General features: G+C 36.4%; 1 protein-coding gene across 2 annotated transcripts in view; it reads right to left on the bottom strand.

The window, feature by feature from the left end:
* Window positions 1–1,797: 1,797 nt before the first annotated feature.
* LOC136032878 (rho GTPase-activating protein 100F-like) overlaps window positions 1,798–15,604 on the bottom strand; it is a 142,409-nt gene continuing 128,602 nt past the window's right edge. The window contains exons 14-15 of one of the 2 annotated variants that reach the window (XM_065713304.1): window positions 13,271–13,482; window positions 1,798–3,271 (exon numbers count right to left, since the gene is read on the bottom strand). In XM_065713304.1, coding sequence (XP_065569376.1) covers window positions 2,969–3,271; window positions 13,271–13,482 — 515 coding nt within the window. In that variant the 3' untranslated portion in view covers window positions 1,798–2,968. Of the gene's footprint in view, window positions 3,272–13,270; window positions 13,487–15,604 lie in introns of both variants that reach the window. The other variant, XM_065713305.1, reaches the window with a different exon arrangement.

The following is a 15,604-nucleotide window of genomic DNA, read 5'->3' as shown; positions in this document are numbered from 1 at the left end:
TACGTCCCTTGTTCTAAATATATTGCAGGAATGAATTCGAAGAACAACTTTTCAGATTATTTTGCTGGTTTCCAAGTACAGGCAATTTGTTTTGATACGTTCTATTACAGAGTAATAACGCATTTAACATATTTAAAACATGTCAAATTGGCTTCTAAAAAACATAGCAAAAAAAATGCGTATATGCTAAAACGGAACAAAAAAATAAAAACAGCACGTAGTTTTACAAAAAGTATCCTAAGAAAAATTATCGTTGAATGAAACAGATTAAGTATTAAGAAAAGAATTAAGGGGGGAACAAAAGGATAACAGAATCACCAACCTAACTACTCTCTTTCTGTTGTCTGCTTTATTAGTACCACTGGCAACTCTTAATATGTTTGGCACTTGGAGAGTTTATGGGTATCCATTCATGTGTCAAGCTAAAAACTGAGAAGACAAAGAAAAAGGAAGAGAGTTTAGCCCACAGGAATATGTTCAAATCGCTGGATTTCAATCATGAAAGGTTCACATTCTTTCAAGTATGATTTCTTTTTTTTACTTCTACATTTAATTATGTACTTAAACGTAAATCAACTTTCAGCATAATACTCTCCTAAGCCAGAGGGTAAAAATCCTGAAACTAAAAAAAAATGGGCCATTTTTTTTCTTCTTTTTTACAACACACCCTGCAGGCAGAAGAAGGCATGTTGTGGGAGCAGTGAAGAGAGTTTACTAGAATACTAGAATTCTAGATTCTAGAAAACTAGAATAGCTAAGGCTCAGGGTGTTTTTTTCACAGTTATAAAAAGTTTGGAAGAATAGAAAGATAAGTCTCCAAACCAAGATTAGAATATTGGAAGCTACAGTGATGATAGTGGTCAAATATGGCCACTCTTAGGTGAGGTGATATTTACTTTATTTGACATCAGTAAATTATCATAAATTGAGTTCAATCCAAATTCACCTGTATCTCTGTTTGTTGAATTATTCTTGAATATATATTTTTTTTTAATTTCGATTGTTTCCCTGAAAATTTGCTTTAAACTTTGGTCCCTAGAAATCAAACCTGTCCCTAGAAATCATACCTAAAAGCTATGACCTCTCTCCACGTAATATGTCCGATAAATCTAATGAACCGGAACCGAAAAGGTCAAAGAGATTTGCTTCCGCTGTTGCATTGAAAAAAATAAGAGCAATAAACTATTATGTAATTAGCTTATTAGGTATAAATTTTGTTCATTTTTATTCATGTCTTTTAGTTTTACTGCTGATGATGAACACTGCATATGTGTTCGAAATATCCAGTTAAAAAATTTTATATCTATTCACTGTCAATAAAAAGTTTTCATTCCTATTTTGAACTGTTTTACTTTCGTCATGGAAAGGCAGTGTGGTATTCGAAATTATCTACTTCAAGCATTCAAGCTATAGCTATAGTATTCAAGTTCATGTCAGAACAAATGGGAAATTTCCTCCAAGATTGGTTCAAAAGGTTTCTAATGAAATTTTCGAAGCTGGGGCATAAAGGAAGCTCATCCCCTCTAAACCTTTTGATGTCTCTTTCCCCTACAGGTCAGACCTATATGTACTTGCGTGTCTGAATTCCAGTAATGGTATTCAGACACGTAAACACGTAAGTAATGGTATATGGGTGAGTAGAAAGGGTAAATTGAAAAAAAATCTAATATTTGTAGTTGTGTTCCTGTGTCCCACCTGTGAATATATATATATATATATATATATATATATATATATATATATATATATATATATATATATATATATATATATATATATATATATATATATACTACGTAAAACTACGTAAAACAATATTTGTTACAATGATCAAGTTTCATGAAATTCTGCTTTCATCACAGCGGTAGCTGAAACCTAGTAAAGAGAGAACTAGAGCCCATAGTAATCGAAAATTAAAAAGAGTGTTTAAAAAAAACACTGTTTAGTAAAAAAATTTCTCAATTAATGGTGATTCAGGAATAATAACTATAACACAGGTTTATATTAACAGAAAAAATTTTATAACGAAAACAAATTTTTAAGAATTTTGAAGAATCTCTAAAATGGCAGCAGGTCGAAATCAAAAGCTCCCTATTAAATTCATGAGAGTCTGAAACATTAAGCTAGAGGAATTAAGCCCCCGCCCCATCTTGAAAAATAACGGACACCTCTTTTTTTGCATAGGCAGTTGTGTTTTTTTTTTCTTACCAGAAAATTTTGAAAGTGACAGAGTGTAGAAGAATTAGTTACTAAAAAGCCTCAATAATATTCCCCCGAACACCGATTCGAAAAAATATCTAACAAGTTTATTACACTTTGGGCATGAAAGGACCCTTTCTCCTTTCTCAAAACCTTTTAATGTCTCATTTCTTATACAGGTCAGACCTAGATGTATCTACGAGTATTTACGCCAGCAAGGACATTTTATCAGGGTGAGCAAGAAAGATTAATTTAAAATACCAATGTCATTTTGATCATTACCGTATTACATTTACAAAGTTAAATTACATTTTACTTTGACTAATCCAAGGATTTTACAAAGGTAACAGGTCATAGAACGCAGTAGAAATAGTTTGAGACGTATGAAACCTTAGCATTAGAAACTGTCATTGATTTATATTAGCTAATATTAAAGGCTAATTTACTTTGATCTGGAGCACTAGAAAATTAATGAAAACTTTCCAACGATCTGAAGTCCTAAAATCAATAGATGGAAAAAATGAAGGGCACGACAGCCACTCACGTAGATAGGAAGCGTAAAAACAAAAAGAGAGCACTTAGAAACACAGTTATCCAAAGATATAGACAAGACCAAAAACATTCTAATAATTCACAACAATCCCAGGATTGAACTTGACCTAAAAGAGCCGCAATCAGACTTGCTTAAATTTAAGTTCTCATTGCAAACCAGACTCACAGCAACAAATTAAAATGGGATAGCAAATAGGATCATCAATCGCATTGTATTCTATGTTGAAAAAGGACTTCCAGATTTCTCTTGTTCATGATCGAGGACTTTAACCCTGCCTCTTGGCAAAGGACTAGCTGAAGCTGAGCTCGATTCTGGCGATGTGGTGCTGCTCACAGTGGTTCCATCTTCTGAGCAGGACGCCGCGTCGGCTCCCACTGTCAGTGCGTGAGCATCAATGCCAGAGCTACCATCAGCTTCCCCACGCACAAATGTTATGACGTATTCTTCTTCGTTATTTTGAAAGCGACGTGACGACGGCAACGCCGCTGGAAGTGGGCTCAAGCTCTGATTAAGGGCCGTCTGTGGAAAAAATAGATGTTTATTTCGGTATTAGAATAAAAAGTAGTTAATAAACCAACCTGATCGGGCTTTAGCTGCTTTCAAACTCGGTTAAGATTACTTCTTTAATCTTCGAAAATTACAAAAAGCAAACGAGCAGTCTGTGGCATTTTTAGGCCTGGAAAGGGAATGAGCATCTGCCTCCTAGTTTTTATGACATCTGGTAATTAATTCCTTTCATTTTATTTTTCTACACGTGTATGGTATACCTTACCCCCCCCCCCCAGATTATGAGGTATGAAACCACTGTTGCGAAAAGTGCTGAATTCAAAAGTTAAAAGTACTGGAGAAATATGGGAAGCAAAACACACTTTTGTTAGATAGCACCCCACAATACACGCTAGATAAAAGCTAGTAAACTAAATTAAAGTGACTAAACTAAAACTAAATCTAAACTTAATGAGTTTAGTTACTAAACAAAGCTAAAAGAACAAAAGTTAAGAGCGCTATGGTCACCAGTGCAAACACTAACACAGACACACATACATATATCTAAGAGATATCCACGATTTTGTTTTTTGGGGGGGAATATTTTTTCGCGTGAAGTTTTACAGCAAAAAACTTCGAAAAATATGTTTATACCGCATGTTTATAGCCTTTTTACCAGTTACATAAAAAATTGGGATGGGGGGGGGGTCAAACTCGGTATCCCCTCCCTTGGATACAGTCATGCATTATATATATATATATATATATATATATATATATATATATATATATATATATATATATATATATATATATATATATATATGTGTGTGTGTGTGTGTGTGTATGCAAGTTAAAATTACTTGATAATTATTAAAATTATTAAAATAATTGAAATAATGCAGCTAAAATAGAAGCAACCCCTGAAATTCAAAAAAGGACATTTTCTGAATGCAGTAATAAAAGAATTTCGTTATTATTAAGGACATTATTGTAAGAATATTTTTTATATAACATTATTTTTAAGAATATTAAACATACAATTTTGGTTTCGTTCATGCTATTTCACTAAGTTGTTCACAATACGTATAAACTGCAATGTTATCGAAATAAGTACAAAAATAATTAATTAATTTCGTATTAAAAGAATTGCTCATTATACATAAAGATAAGCCATTTAGAGGAAGACTGAACTGACTATATTATACTTTCGAGTTTTGTGAAAGTGATGCCTAGCTTAGACAGGCTTTTGAAAAGCAACTAGGCAAAACGCTCTCAGGACTTACTGAAAATCCAGTTACTCAAAATCCTTACCTACTCCAGTGTCTGTGGTGCCATTAACAAAGTCAGAGGCAACACTGTAGCGTTGCCTATATTAAAGGCTATAGGGTTCGAATGTTTTATTATTATTATTTTATTTTTTTCCCAGAGTCACTTCATATGAAGAAGGTGGTCCTATAAACTTTGGAAGGGACTCATTCAATTAGATATGAGAAGTTCTAGTGCCCTTTAAATAGTCGAAACTGACCTGAAGGCAACTAGCCCCAACCCCATGACTTTTTTCCCCAAATACATCCGATACAAATTTCGAGATAGCCATTTTTTAAAAACAGTTCAAAGAATAGATAAGAAAAGCTCCAGAGTCGAACCCCCCCTGGCCCGGGGGCATGCGTCGTAAGTTATGCTCTGGGGGTATATATGGTTCTTATAGAAGGGATGTTCGTATAAACTTCAGAGAGGGCTCATTTGATTGGAAATCCAAAGTTTTTGTTACGTTTTTATGAGTCAAAAAGGAAGGAAGGGTATCTTCCTCCCCCCCCCCCCAACACACGCACCTTCTTTTCCCAAATGCATCCAATCAAAATTTTGGGATTGCCAGTTAGTTTGAAATAGTCCAACAGTCATATAACAAAAATTTCAGGGTCAACATACCATACCCCCCCCCCCTCCCCAGAGCCCGGGGGAATGGTTCTAACTTATGCTATGGGGGCATATAAAATTTTTATGGAAGAACTATATCCGAGTATAAGCCTTGGAAGGGACGCAAATGACTAAAAATTGAAAGTTCCAATTCCCTTTTTAAGAACTAAAAGTTGTGATCCGATGGTAACTCGCCCTCTCCCAACCCTCTTTTCCGCAAATGCGACTGATCGAATTTTTCATATAGCCATTTTGTCTGTAAATAGGAATTTCTAGTGCCCTTTTTAAGAGTCAAAACTGATAGGAGGGTAAATGCCCCCCCCCCCGAAGGCTTTTTTTTATAGATACATCCGATGAAAATTTTGAGACAGCCATTTTGTTCAAAATAGTTTAAAGATCAAACAGCAAGAACTCAGGGGTCGAACTAACTCCCAAGAGGGAAGCATTGTAAGTTATGTCCCGAGGGCAGATAATGTTTAATGCAAGGGTTGGTCGTATAAACTTCAGAGGTTGCTTATTTGATTGGAAATTCCAAGTTATAGTTACCGTTTTAAGAGTCATCAAAAGTGATCGGTGGGCATGTATCCCCCCCTCCCACATCCTCTTTTCTCCAAATACATTCGATAACAAATTTGAGAAAGCCACACTCCGCCCTCCAAAAAACCAGGGTTGGGCTGCAGATTATGCCCAAAGGGCATATAGGATTCTTATGGAAGAGATAGTCGTATAAAATGCAGAGGGGACTCAAATGATTATAAGTTGACAGTTCTAGTTCCCTTTTTAAGAGTCAAGAGTGATTCAATGGCAACTAGCCGCTTCCTACCACCCCTAAGGCCATAAGGCTCCAATGTTTTATTTTAGTTTCCCCAAGGCACTTCATGTGGAAGGGATTGTCTTATAAACTTAGGAGGGGGCTCATTCCATTGGAAATTGGAAGTCAAGGTGCCCTTTTTTAGAGTTAAAAGTCATCAGAGGGCAAATAGTCCCCCACGCCTTTTTCCCCTAATGTATCTGATAAAAGTTTTAAAAATAGTTCCGAGACCAGATAACAAAACTTCGGGGTAAATAAAACCCCCCAGGGCCAAGAGTCAGGCGTTGTAAATCATACCCTGGGGGCATATTTGGTTCTTAAGGAAAAGCTGCTCGTATAGACTTCAGAGGGGTTCATTTGATTGGAAATTGAAAAGTCTAGCTCACTTCTCAAGAGTCAAAAGAGATCGCAGGCTAACTAGCCCCCTCACCCATGCTCTTTTCCCCCCAATCTACCCCATAAATTTTTTTAGATAGCCATTTCATTGAAAATAGTTTAACATCAAATAAAAAGCTCCGGGGTTGACATAACCCCCCAGAGCCCAGTGGCAAGTGTTCTAAGTTATGGCCCGAGGGAATATAAAGTTTTTATGCAAGGGATAGTAGTAAAAACTTCAGAGGTGGTTCATTTGAATGGAAATAGAAAATTATACCTCAATTTTTAAGAGTCAAATGAGATCAGAGGTCAACTACCCCCCCCCCCATCCCCATGCCAATTTCCCCTCAAGCCCATCCGATAAAGAATTTGTGATGGCCATTTTACTGAAAATAGTTCAGATATCAGATAACAAAAATATCGTGGGTTCTTAGTTGTGTCCTAGGGGCGCATGGTTTTTTTTTATGGAAGAGGCGGTCGCACAAAACTTTGGGGGGACTCAAACAAAAAGTAATTTAAAGTTCTAGTTCCCTCTTTAAGAGCCAAAAGTGGTCCGATGGGAACCCAGAACCCGCAAGCCAGTGTTGGAAATTATGTCCCCGGTACATATAAGGTTTTTATAGAAGGGATTGTAGTATAAACTTCAGAGAAGGTTTGTTCAATTGTAAACTGACATTTTTAGTGTCCCTTTTAAGATTCAAAATAAATAGGAGAGCCAATAACCTCCCCCCCCAAGGCCCTTTTTTCCCTGAATGCATCCGACCAAAATTTTGAGACAGTCATTTTGTTCAAAATACCTTAAAGATAAAATGACAAAAGCTCCAAGGTTGACACACCCCCCCCCTAGAACCCAGGGGCAATTGTTGTAAGTTATACACCGGAGGAATATAAGGTTTTTATGTAAGGGCTTGTCATAAAAACCGTAGAAGTGGCTCACTCGATTGGAAATTGAAGATTCTGGTTACTTCTTTAAGAGTTAAAAGGGAAAGGAAGGCATCCACCCCCTCCATCCCAGACCCCCTCTTTTCTTCAAACGCATTCAACCAAAATTTTGGGATAGTCATTTTGCTTGAAATAGTCCAAAGATCAAATAACAAAAACTTTGGGGTCAACATACCCACCCTTAGCCCAATGGGGACGGGTTGTAACATATGCCCGGGGGTATATAAAGTTTTTGTGGAAAAGTTAAACTTCGCAGGGGATTCAAATGACTTAGAAATTGAAACTTCTAGATTCCTTTTTGAGAAAGTAATCTGATGGCAACTAGGCCCTGCCGCCAACCGTCCTTCCCCCAAGTGCGTCAAATCGAATTTTTTAGATTTTCTTCTTGTCCAAAATTGACCAAAGATCATATAATAAAAACACCGGGGTTTACACAAACCCCCAGAATCCATGTACAAGTGTTGTAAATTATACTCTGGGGGCACATATGGTGTTTTATGGAATAAATGATCGTATAAACTTCAGAGGGGGCTCATTCTATTGCAAGTTAAAATTTATAGCTCCATTTTAAGAGTCAAAAGGAACCAGAGGGCATATAATTCCCCTGCTCTCTTTACAAAAAATTCATCCGATCGAATCTTTGAGATAGCCATTTTGTTAATATAAGGGAAAAGATCAGAAAACAAAACTCCAAGGCGGACACAACCCCCAGATCCCGGGGGCAAGTATTATATGTTATGCCCTGCTGACATATGAGGTTTATGAGTGGGTTTCAAAATAGTTCAAAGATCAGATAAGCCTAACCCCCCACCCTTCCACTCAAAAAACGTATTAACGATATTTTATTCCAAAACTTAAGGGAGCTAATATCTTACCTTCTCTGCACGATTCGAACCCCCCCCCCCCCAAAAAAAAAAATAACACTTGTTCACGAAATCTTATTCCAAAGGTTATTGCAACTCAACCCTGGCCCTCTATGGCCCGATTTCCTCCTCTTAAAGAAACAATTTCTCAACAATATTCACCCGTGATTCTCCTTGGACCGATACCCCTCCCTACTCTTAAAACATTTTCAACGATAAATCATGGGAGCCGACCCCTGCCCCCCCCTCCATGGCTCAATCCACCCGCTTCCTCCTCCTAAGAAAAACTTGTTAACGATATTTTATTCCAACAATCATGGGAGCTTGACCCCTAGCCCTCCCTCCATCCCTTGCGTGTTTGGCTCGTTTTAAGATTTATTTATTCATTTATATTAGTAAGTTTTGTATGTTTGTTTGCTATGATCGTTTATTTAATTTTTGTCCATTTTGGATTTCATTTATACTTCAATAGCAAAATATTTTTATTCCTTTTAAGCTTGAGTTGCATATCCAACTTAAGCTAAAGCCAATTTAGGATAAATCATGGGAGCTAACCCCTGGCCCTCCCTCCGAGGCTCAATCCACCCACTTCCTCCTCCTAAGAAAAAGTTGTTAAGGATATTTTATTCCAAAAATCATGGGAGCTTGAACCCTAGCCCTCTCTCCATCCCTTGCATGTTTGGCTCGGTTTAAGATTTATTTATTCATTTATATTAGTACCTTTTGTATGTTTGTTTGCTATGATCGTTTATTTAATTTATGTCCATTTTGGATTTCATTTATGCTTCAATAGCAAAATATTTTTATTCCTTTTAAGCTTGAGTTGCATATCCAACTTAAGCTTTACTCGTTTTAAGACTGATTCATTCATTTATATTAGTACCTGATATATATTTTTGTGCTATGATTGTTTATACAATTTACGTTTGTTTTGGGTATCACTTATTCTTTAATAGTAAGCTCTTGCCGTTTTGAGTTTGAGTTAGTGTAGGTTTCTATTTCTTTCGATGTTAGGTTTAATATGGCCTTTTACTTTTCTTTGAAAGTTTTCTTTTTCGGAATTTTTTATATAATAAAAAAAAGTCAAAGGTCGTTGATTATATTTTTGGCTTACATCTGGTGAATGACAGTCCGATGCTGTCTGAGCACTTATTTTTAATGTACCAAATTATATTCTCGTGTGGCTTAGTGCCCGGTTCGTTATGTATAGGTATCATCACTCTATTTATCAAAATGGGGAAAGACCTTTCTTAGGGCAGTTCGCATAGGACAATCACTGTTGCCCCTGATCTCTGCAACATTTATGAAATACTAGTTATTGATGAAATAAACCAAGTGTATTACACACCCATCAACCATTTTGGGTTCAAACAGGGCAGTAGTAGAGAACATGTGTATCATCTCATGTCCAATATCCTTCTGGAGTGCGATGAAAATGATGAACCAATTGCCATTGCAGATTTTGATGTAAGTCAAGCGTTTGACTCCGGTCTTCATAGTCAACTGCCGTTGAGCGTATATAACCGCGGTTTTGACAAGTCGGTAGTCTTTACTTCCCGTAATTAGTATCGGAACCTTGTAGTGAAGATTAAGATTAGTCTGCTAAGTGGGATAAAAACGTCTTTTACTATTATCCCAGTTCGAAAATGGACTCGTCCAGGAGCTATCTCTTCGCTACCTCTTTACAATAACAGTGTAGTTGAGGCTCAGCATTTGGCTAACAAGCTTTCAGTATCTAGGTCAAGATTTGTCTTTATACCAACGACATTTTGTATTTAAGTCGTTCTTTTTCCCACTTCGAAGATAATTTTGTAGTGTTGAAAAGGCCATAGAAGAAATTCGGTCAGTCTTTCAACGAGACTAAAACAGAGATTATCGTCTTAAAACGGTAAAAGAAGTGTTCCTGCCCAGAAGTAAAACTCTGTAACAAGATAATAAAATCAAACAGTTCGTGGTAACGAACTGTAGTAAGGAGCGACCCGGCTCAATAGTAACCAAAACTCTAAAAAATGGAATTTTGGTACCAATAGCTGCATCAAAAGAATCGCATTTTAATGCTGGTTTTAAATATATAAGTTTCATCAAGTTTAGTCTTACCCATCAAAAGTTACGAGCCTGAGAAAATTTGCGTTATTTTAGAAAATAGGGGGAAACGCCCCCTAAAAGTCATAGAATCTTAACGAAAATCACACCATCAGATTCAGCGTATCAGAGAACCCTACTGTAGAAGTTTCGAGCTCCTATCTACAAAAATGTGGAATTTTGCATTTTTTGCCAGAAGGCAGATCACGGATGCGTGTTTATTTGTTTTTTTGTTTTTTTGTTTTTTTCTTTTTCCCAGGGGTGATCGTATCGACCCAGTTGTACTAGAATGTTGCAAGAGGGCTCATTCTAACGGAAATGAAAAGTTCTAGTGCCCTTTTTAAGTGACCAAAAAAATTGGAGGGCACCTAGGCCCCCTCCCACGCTAATTATTTTCCCAAAGTCAACGGATCAAAATTCTGAGATAACCATTTTATTCAGCGTAGTCGAAAAAACTATAACTATGTCTTTGGGGACGACTTACTCCCCCACAGTCCCCGTGGGAGGGGCAACAAGTTACAAACTTTGACCTGTGCTTACATATAGTAATGGTTATTGGGAAGTATACAGGCGTTTTCAGGAGGATTTTTTTGGTTTGGGGGAGGGGTTGAGAAGAGGGGGATATGCTGGGGGAACTTTCCTTCGAGAATTTGTAATGGGAGAGGAAAATTTCCATGAAGGGAGAGCAGGATTTACTAGCATTATTTAAAAAAAAAAACAATTAAAAAATAAAAGTGAAAAAGCTTTTTCAGCTGGAAGTAAGGAACAGCAATAAAACTTAAAACAAACAGAAATTATTACCCATATGAGGGGCTCACCTCCTTCTAATACCTCGCTCTTTACGCTAAAGTATTTTCAGTAATTTCAACTACTTATTCTACGGCTTTTGTGATTCAGGGGGTCATTCTTAATGAATTGGGATAAAATTTAAGCTTTAGTGTAAAGAGCGAGGTACTGACGATGGGGAGAATCCCCTCATATATGTAATAAAAACATGAGAATACAAAAGTTCTTTACGTAAGCTAATTTATAAGTTACGTAAATCTTTTACCAATAAAAAGATTCGTAAAAAATTAAAAGTTCTAGTTGCCTTTTTAATTAACCAAAAAATCGGGGGGCAACTAGGCTTCGTCCCCCGCTCTTTTTTTCTCAAAATCATTCGATCAAAATTATGAGAAAGCCATTGAGCCAAAAAAAAAAAATATACAAATTTCGTTTTTGATTATTCCTCTGCGGAGAGCCAAAATCAAAACATGCATTGATTCAAAAACGTTCAGAAATTAAATAAAAAAAACAAGTTTTTTTAACTGAAAGTAAGGAGCGACATTAAAACTTAAAACGCACAGAAATTTCTTCGTATATGAAAGAGGCTGCTTCCTCATCAACGCCCCACTCTTTACGCTAAAGTTTTTTACTGTTTTAAAAAGAAGAATTGAGAGAAAGAGTCAAACTTTAGCGTAAAGAGCGGGGCGTTGATGAGGAAGCAGCCTCTTTCATATACGAAGAAATTTCTGTGCGTTTTAAGTTTTAATGTCGCTCCTTACTTTCAGTTAAAAAAACTTGTTTTTTTTATTTAATCTCAATCAAGTATAGGACATCATGGTTTCCCTGTGCGTGGTAACTTTCAGTCGATACTTCCTTTGTTAGTAGATGATTTTACTAGTGAAGTCTGAAAAGCTTACGGTATGATTGTATCTCCAAAAGCACCATATAATCGATAGACTCGGGCCCAACTGTTTTTGGCGATGGTTACACCAAATGTGTAAGCGTTCACCTTTATGGGTTGGCGTTCTCATCTGATGAATAAACGTTCTTGCTACAATTGTTTTTTGTAAATTCCTCTTATCTGTGCCTTCTTGGAAGCGTAACGCAGCAATTAGCGACCGATATAACATACTGGACCCGTACACAGCTGTTCTGAAAAGTCTAGGGAAGTTTTATATGAGATTAACTGGAAATGAACTGCGTGAAGATTTGCAATGTTTATTTGATGTTTTTTTTTGTTATCTTTCCTTGTATTACTCCACTGTTGACATAATGTCTTTTTAGAGGGAAACAATAAAATGCCTCTACCCCAAACTTTAGCGTAAAGAGCGGGGCGTTGATGAGGAAGCAGCCTCTTTCATATACGAAGAAATTTCTGTGCGTTTTAAGTTTTAATGTCGCTCCTTACTTTCAGTTAAAAAAACTTGTTTTTTTTATTTAATCTCAATCAAGTATAGGACATCATGGTTTCCCTGTGCGTGGTAACTTTCAGTCGATACTTCCTTTGTTAGTAGATGATTTTACTAGTGAAGTCTGAAAAGCTTACGGTATGATTGTATCTCCAAAAGCACCATATAATCGATAGACTCGGGCCCAACTGTTTTTGGCGATGGTTACACCAAATGTGTAAGCGTTCACCTTTATGGGTTGGCGTTCTCATCTGATGAATAAACGTTCTTGCTACAATCGTTTTTTGTAAATTCCTCTTATCTGTGCCTTCTTGGAAGCGTAACGCAGCAATTAGCGACCGATATAACATACTGGACCCGTACACAGCTGTTCTGAAAAGTCTAGGGAAGTTTTATATGAGATTAACTGGAAATGAACTGCGTGAAGATTTGCAATGTTTATTTGATGTTTTTTTTTTGTTATCTTTCCTTGTATTACTCCACTGTTGACATAATGTCTTTTTAGAGGGAAACAATAAAATGCCTCTACCCCAACCCCCCTTAAAAAGAAAAAATTAAAAAATAGCAAACGGTACCGTCATGTCTGGCTTTAAATTTTCATAAATATCTAACTATATATATATATTGTTTTGGTGTTCCAAGACTAGGAAATTGAATGTGCATATTTTCTGCTTTTTTCTTTCACAGACAATGTTACCGACGTATTTTATTGAAGAAGTTAGATTCAAATTTTTCAAGCATATTTTTTCTGTATTGGTAGTGTTTAGATTCTTCAGAACCGTAGGCATATCTGCTGACTGCGCCACTATAAGAGAATTTAAGTTACATGGTTTATACAACCTGGCTATAAAACTACATTACAGACCTGACTGTTCCGTACAAGATCTTCTTTTGTATCACCGCTTGATACTCCGTTGGTGTTGAAAGTTTGAGGTGTCTTGCCGTCGATTTCTTTGGACGTCTGAGTCCCAGGGAGGATCCCTTGGCTTGGATGTGAAGGAACGAGAGGTGCCCGACACCGGAGCCCTTCTAACTGATTCAGGTTGGCTACTGCTGCCACTGCTTCCGCTGCCCGAGCTGTCTATACAAGAGGAATGTGTAATCGGTACCATTTAATTATGCTACTCTTTGTATAGATTTATTGTTAATCTTTTCTTCTATTTTTTTTGGGGTTGCATGAAAGGAAACAGAATCAAAATGCGACTGCTACCCCTACTCAAGCTATCCATTCAAGTGGAATGTGTAATCGGTACTATTTAATTATTCCACTATTTGTATATTCATGATTATTGGTCGAATTAAAAATATCCAATGATACTACATAAATACAATTCAACTGAAACTAATAATATAAGAAGCACATGTACAAGGATCCATGCATGTTTATGAAATTGCTGAAGAATGTCCGCTGAAGAAAGTGGAATTTTTTTATTTTAAAAGGCTATATTACATTCTTAACCTACCTACCACTTGAATCAGATCCTGGTCTTGATTTAAATATTTATAAATAAGAAAACTTGAAGTATAAATTTCAAGCTGAAAGGTCAACTGAAAATTAATTTGGAAGTTTAGCACAATATTTGCCTAAGCCGCTGGTGCCAAAATGGCATTGGGATAGGACTAGCTTGACAATCTGAGAAAAAACTCAAACAAAAATCTATACGAAAGACAGGGTTTAAACCTACTTTGTAGGTTTACAATAAAATAAGTTTTAAAAAGGTTAGGCTATCTGTTGCAGAAGAAGGATAATTGGTTGCCAAAAATAATTTTTTTGGTAGTCATCCAAAAGTAGACGGTTCAGGGGCCAGTAGAATGACCGGGCGTCCTTAAATAATGGGAGAAAGCACAAGAAACTTAAATGAAGCATGGTCTTCATTGGAGGAAGTAGGGAGTCGATATCTTAGCTTAGACTTTATTACAGTGGGGGAGTTTGCGTAGATGTCATTTTTAAACTAAAAAAAAATTTTTTTTTTCTTGGCTGCTTTCACGATACGTTTCTATAGGCATGGTTACTATGTAACTATAGATTTGGAAGCTATATACTTCGATAGGCTTGGCAGCAAAGTCATTGTGGATTTCACGCTTATAAATTAATCTATTCAAAAGATCATAAAGACAAATAAATATTTTGGAGTTTTATAAATAGCGTAGTTTAGATATTCTACTTTTGATACTTGTAAATAACAGTGTTTGACACAAATCCCGTCAGATTTGTTGAGATAGGCTTATCTGTTTTTCGGTCAAAACTGGCAAAGAATTCATGGTGCATTATGGTTGCAGCAGTAGCTGCAATCCTGTAAAGAGTGAACAACAACCAATAATAGCAAAAAGTAAAAAAAAGCATTAAAAACTGCTTTGTGAAAAAATTGCCATCTGACACTGATTCGGGAATGGTAACTATTATTTCGGTTCGCCTTAAAATTAAAAGTTTATTTCGAAAAGAAATTTTACGGAAATTTCAAAAACACCTAAAACCCTTCGAAAATGGCGTCAGATCAAAATGAAAGGTTTGCCCTTGGAAGGGCAAACCAGAACATTTATTTCTGGAATATTACAGAAATGTTAGAAAAGCTATTTCTTACATTTAAGTGCTTTTTATAAATTCCAATATCTGGAAGTGCCATATCGAACAAATGGCACTTTTTGCGCCATTTCTCAAGCAGTGGGGCTAGCAGACTACCGAAACATCGTAGACAGAGATTTAATAGCTCAAATAAATTCAATTTCTCATATTTAAGGTTTCCCTATAAATTCCCCCACCTGCAAGTGCCAAATGATACTAAAATAATATTATTGGTCCCATGTCTCAAGTCGAAAAGCCTGGCCTATAGTCTACCAGGGCTTCTTAGAGATTTGTTTAATGGCTCATTTGAACGTTATTGCTCATATCTACGTGCTTTTTGTCAGTTCTACCATCCGTAAGTGGCATATAGCAATAAAAACGGCACTTTTGGTGCCAATTCTTAGTGGAAAAGCTTAGAGGTATGAAATAGTCCCATTGTAATAATTATGGTCCAAAATTCGTAATTGGCGATTTACAAGAGCCCCTCCAATGTACTCCTCCTCCCGCCCCCCTTAGTAAGTCTCATTAGTCCGTTGGGAGAATTAGCTATGAATTCTTTAACACGGTTAGTCGACATTGAGGCTCGCAAAAGGATTTTTAGAATATCGAAGGTTCTTAAGAGGAAGAAATGCATAG

Source organism: Artemia franciscana, chromosome 11 (assembly GCF_032884065.1).
Source record: "Artemia franciscana chromosome 11, ASM3288406v1, whole genome shotgun sequence".
Classification (NCBI taxonomy): Eukaryota; Metazoa; Arthropoda; class Branchiopoda; order Anostraca; family Artemiidae; genus Artemia; species Artemia franciscana.
Note: the sequence above shows the minus strand (reverse complement) of the source record. Positions and strands in the feature narration are given on the sequence as shown.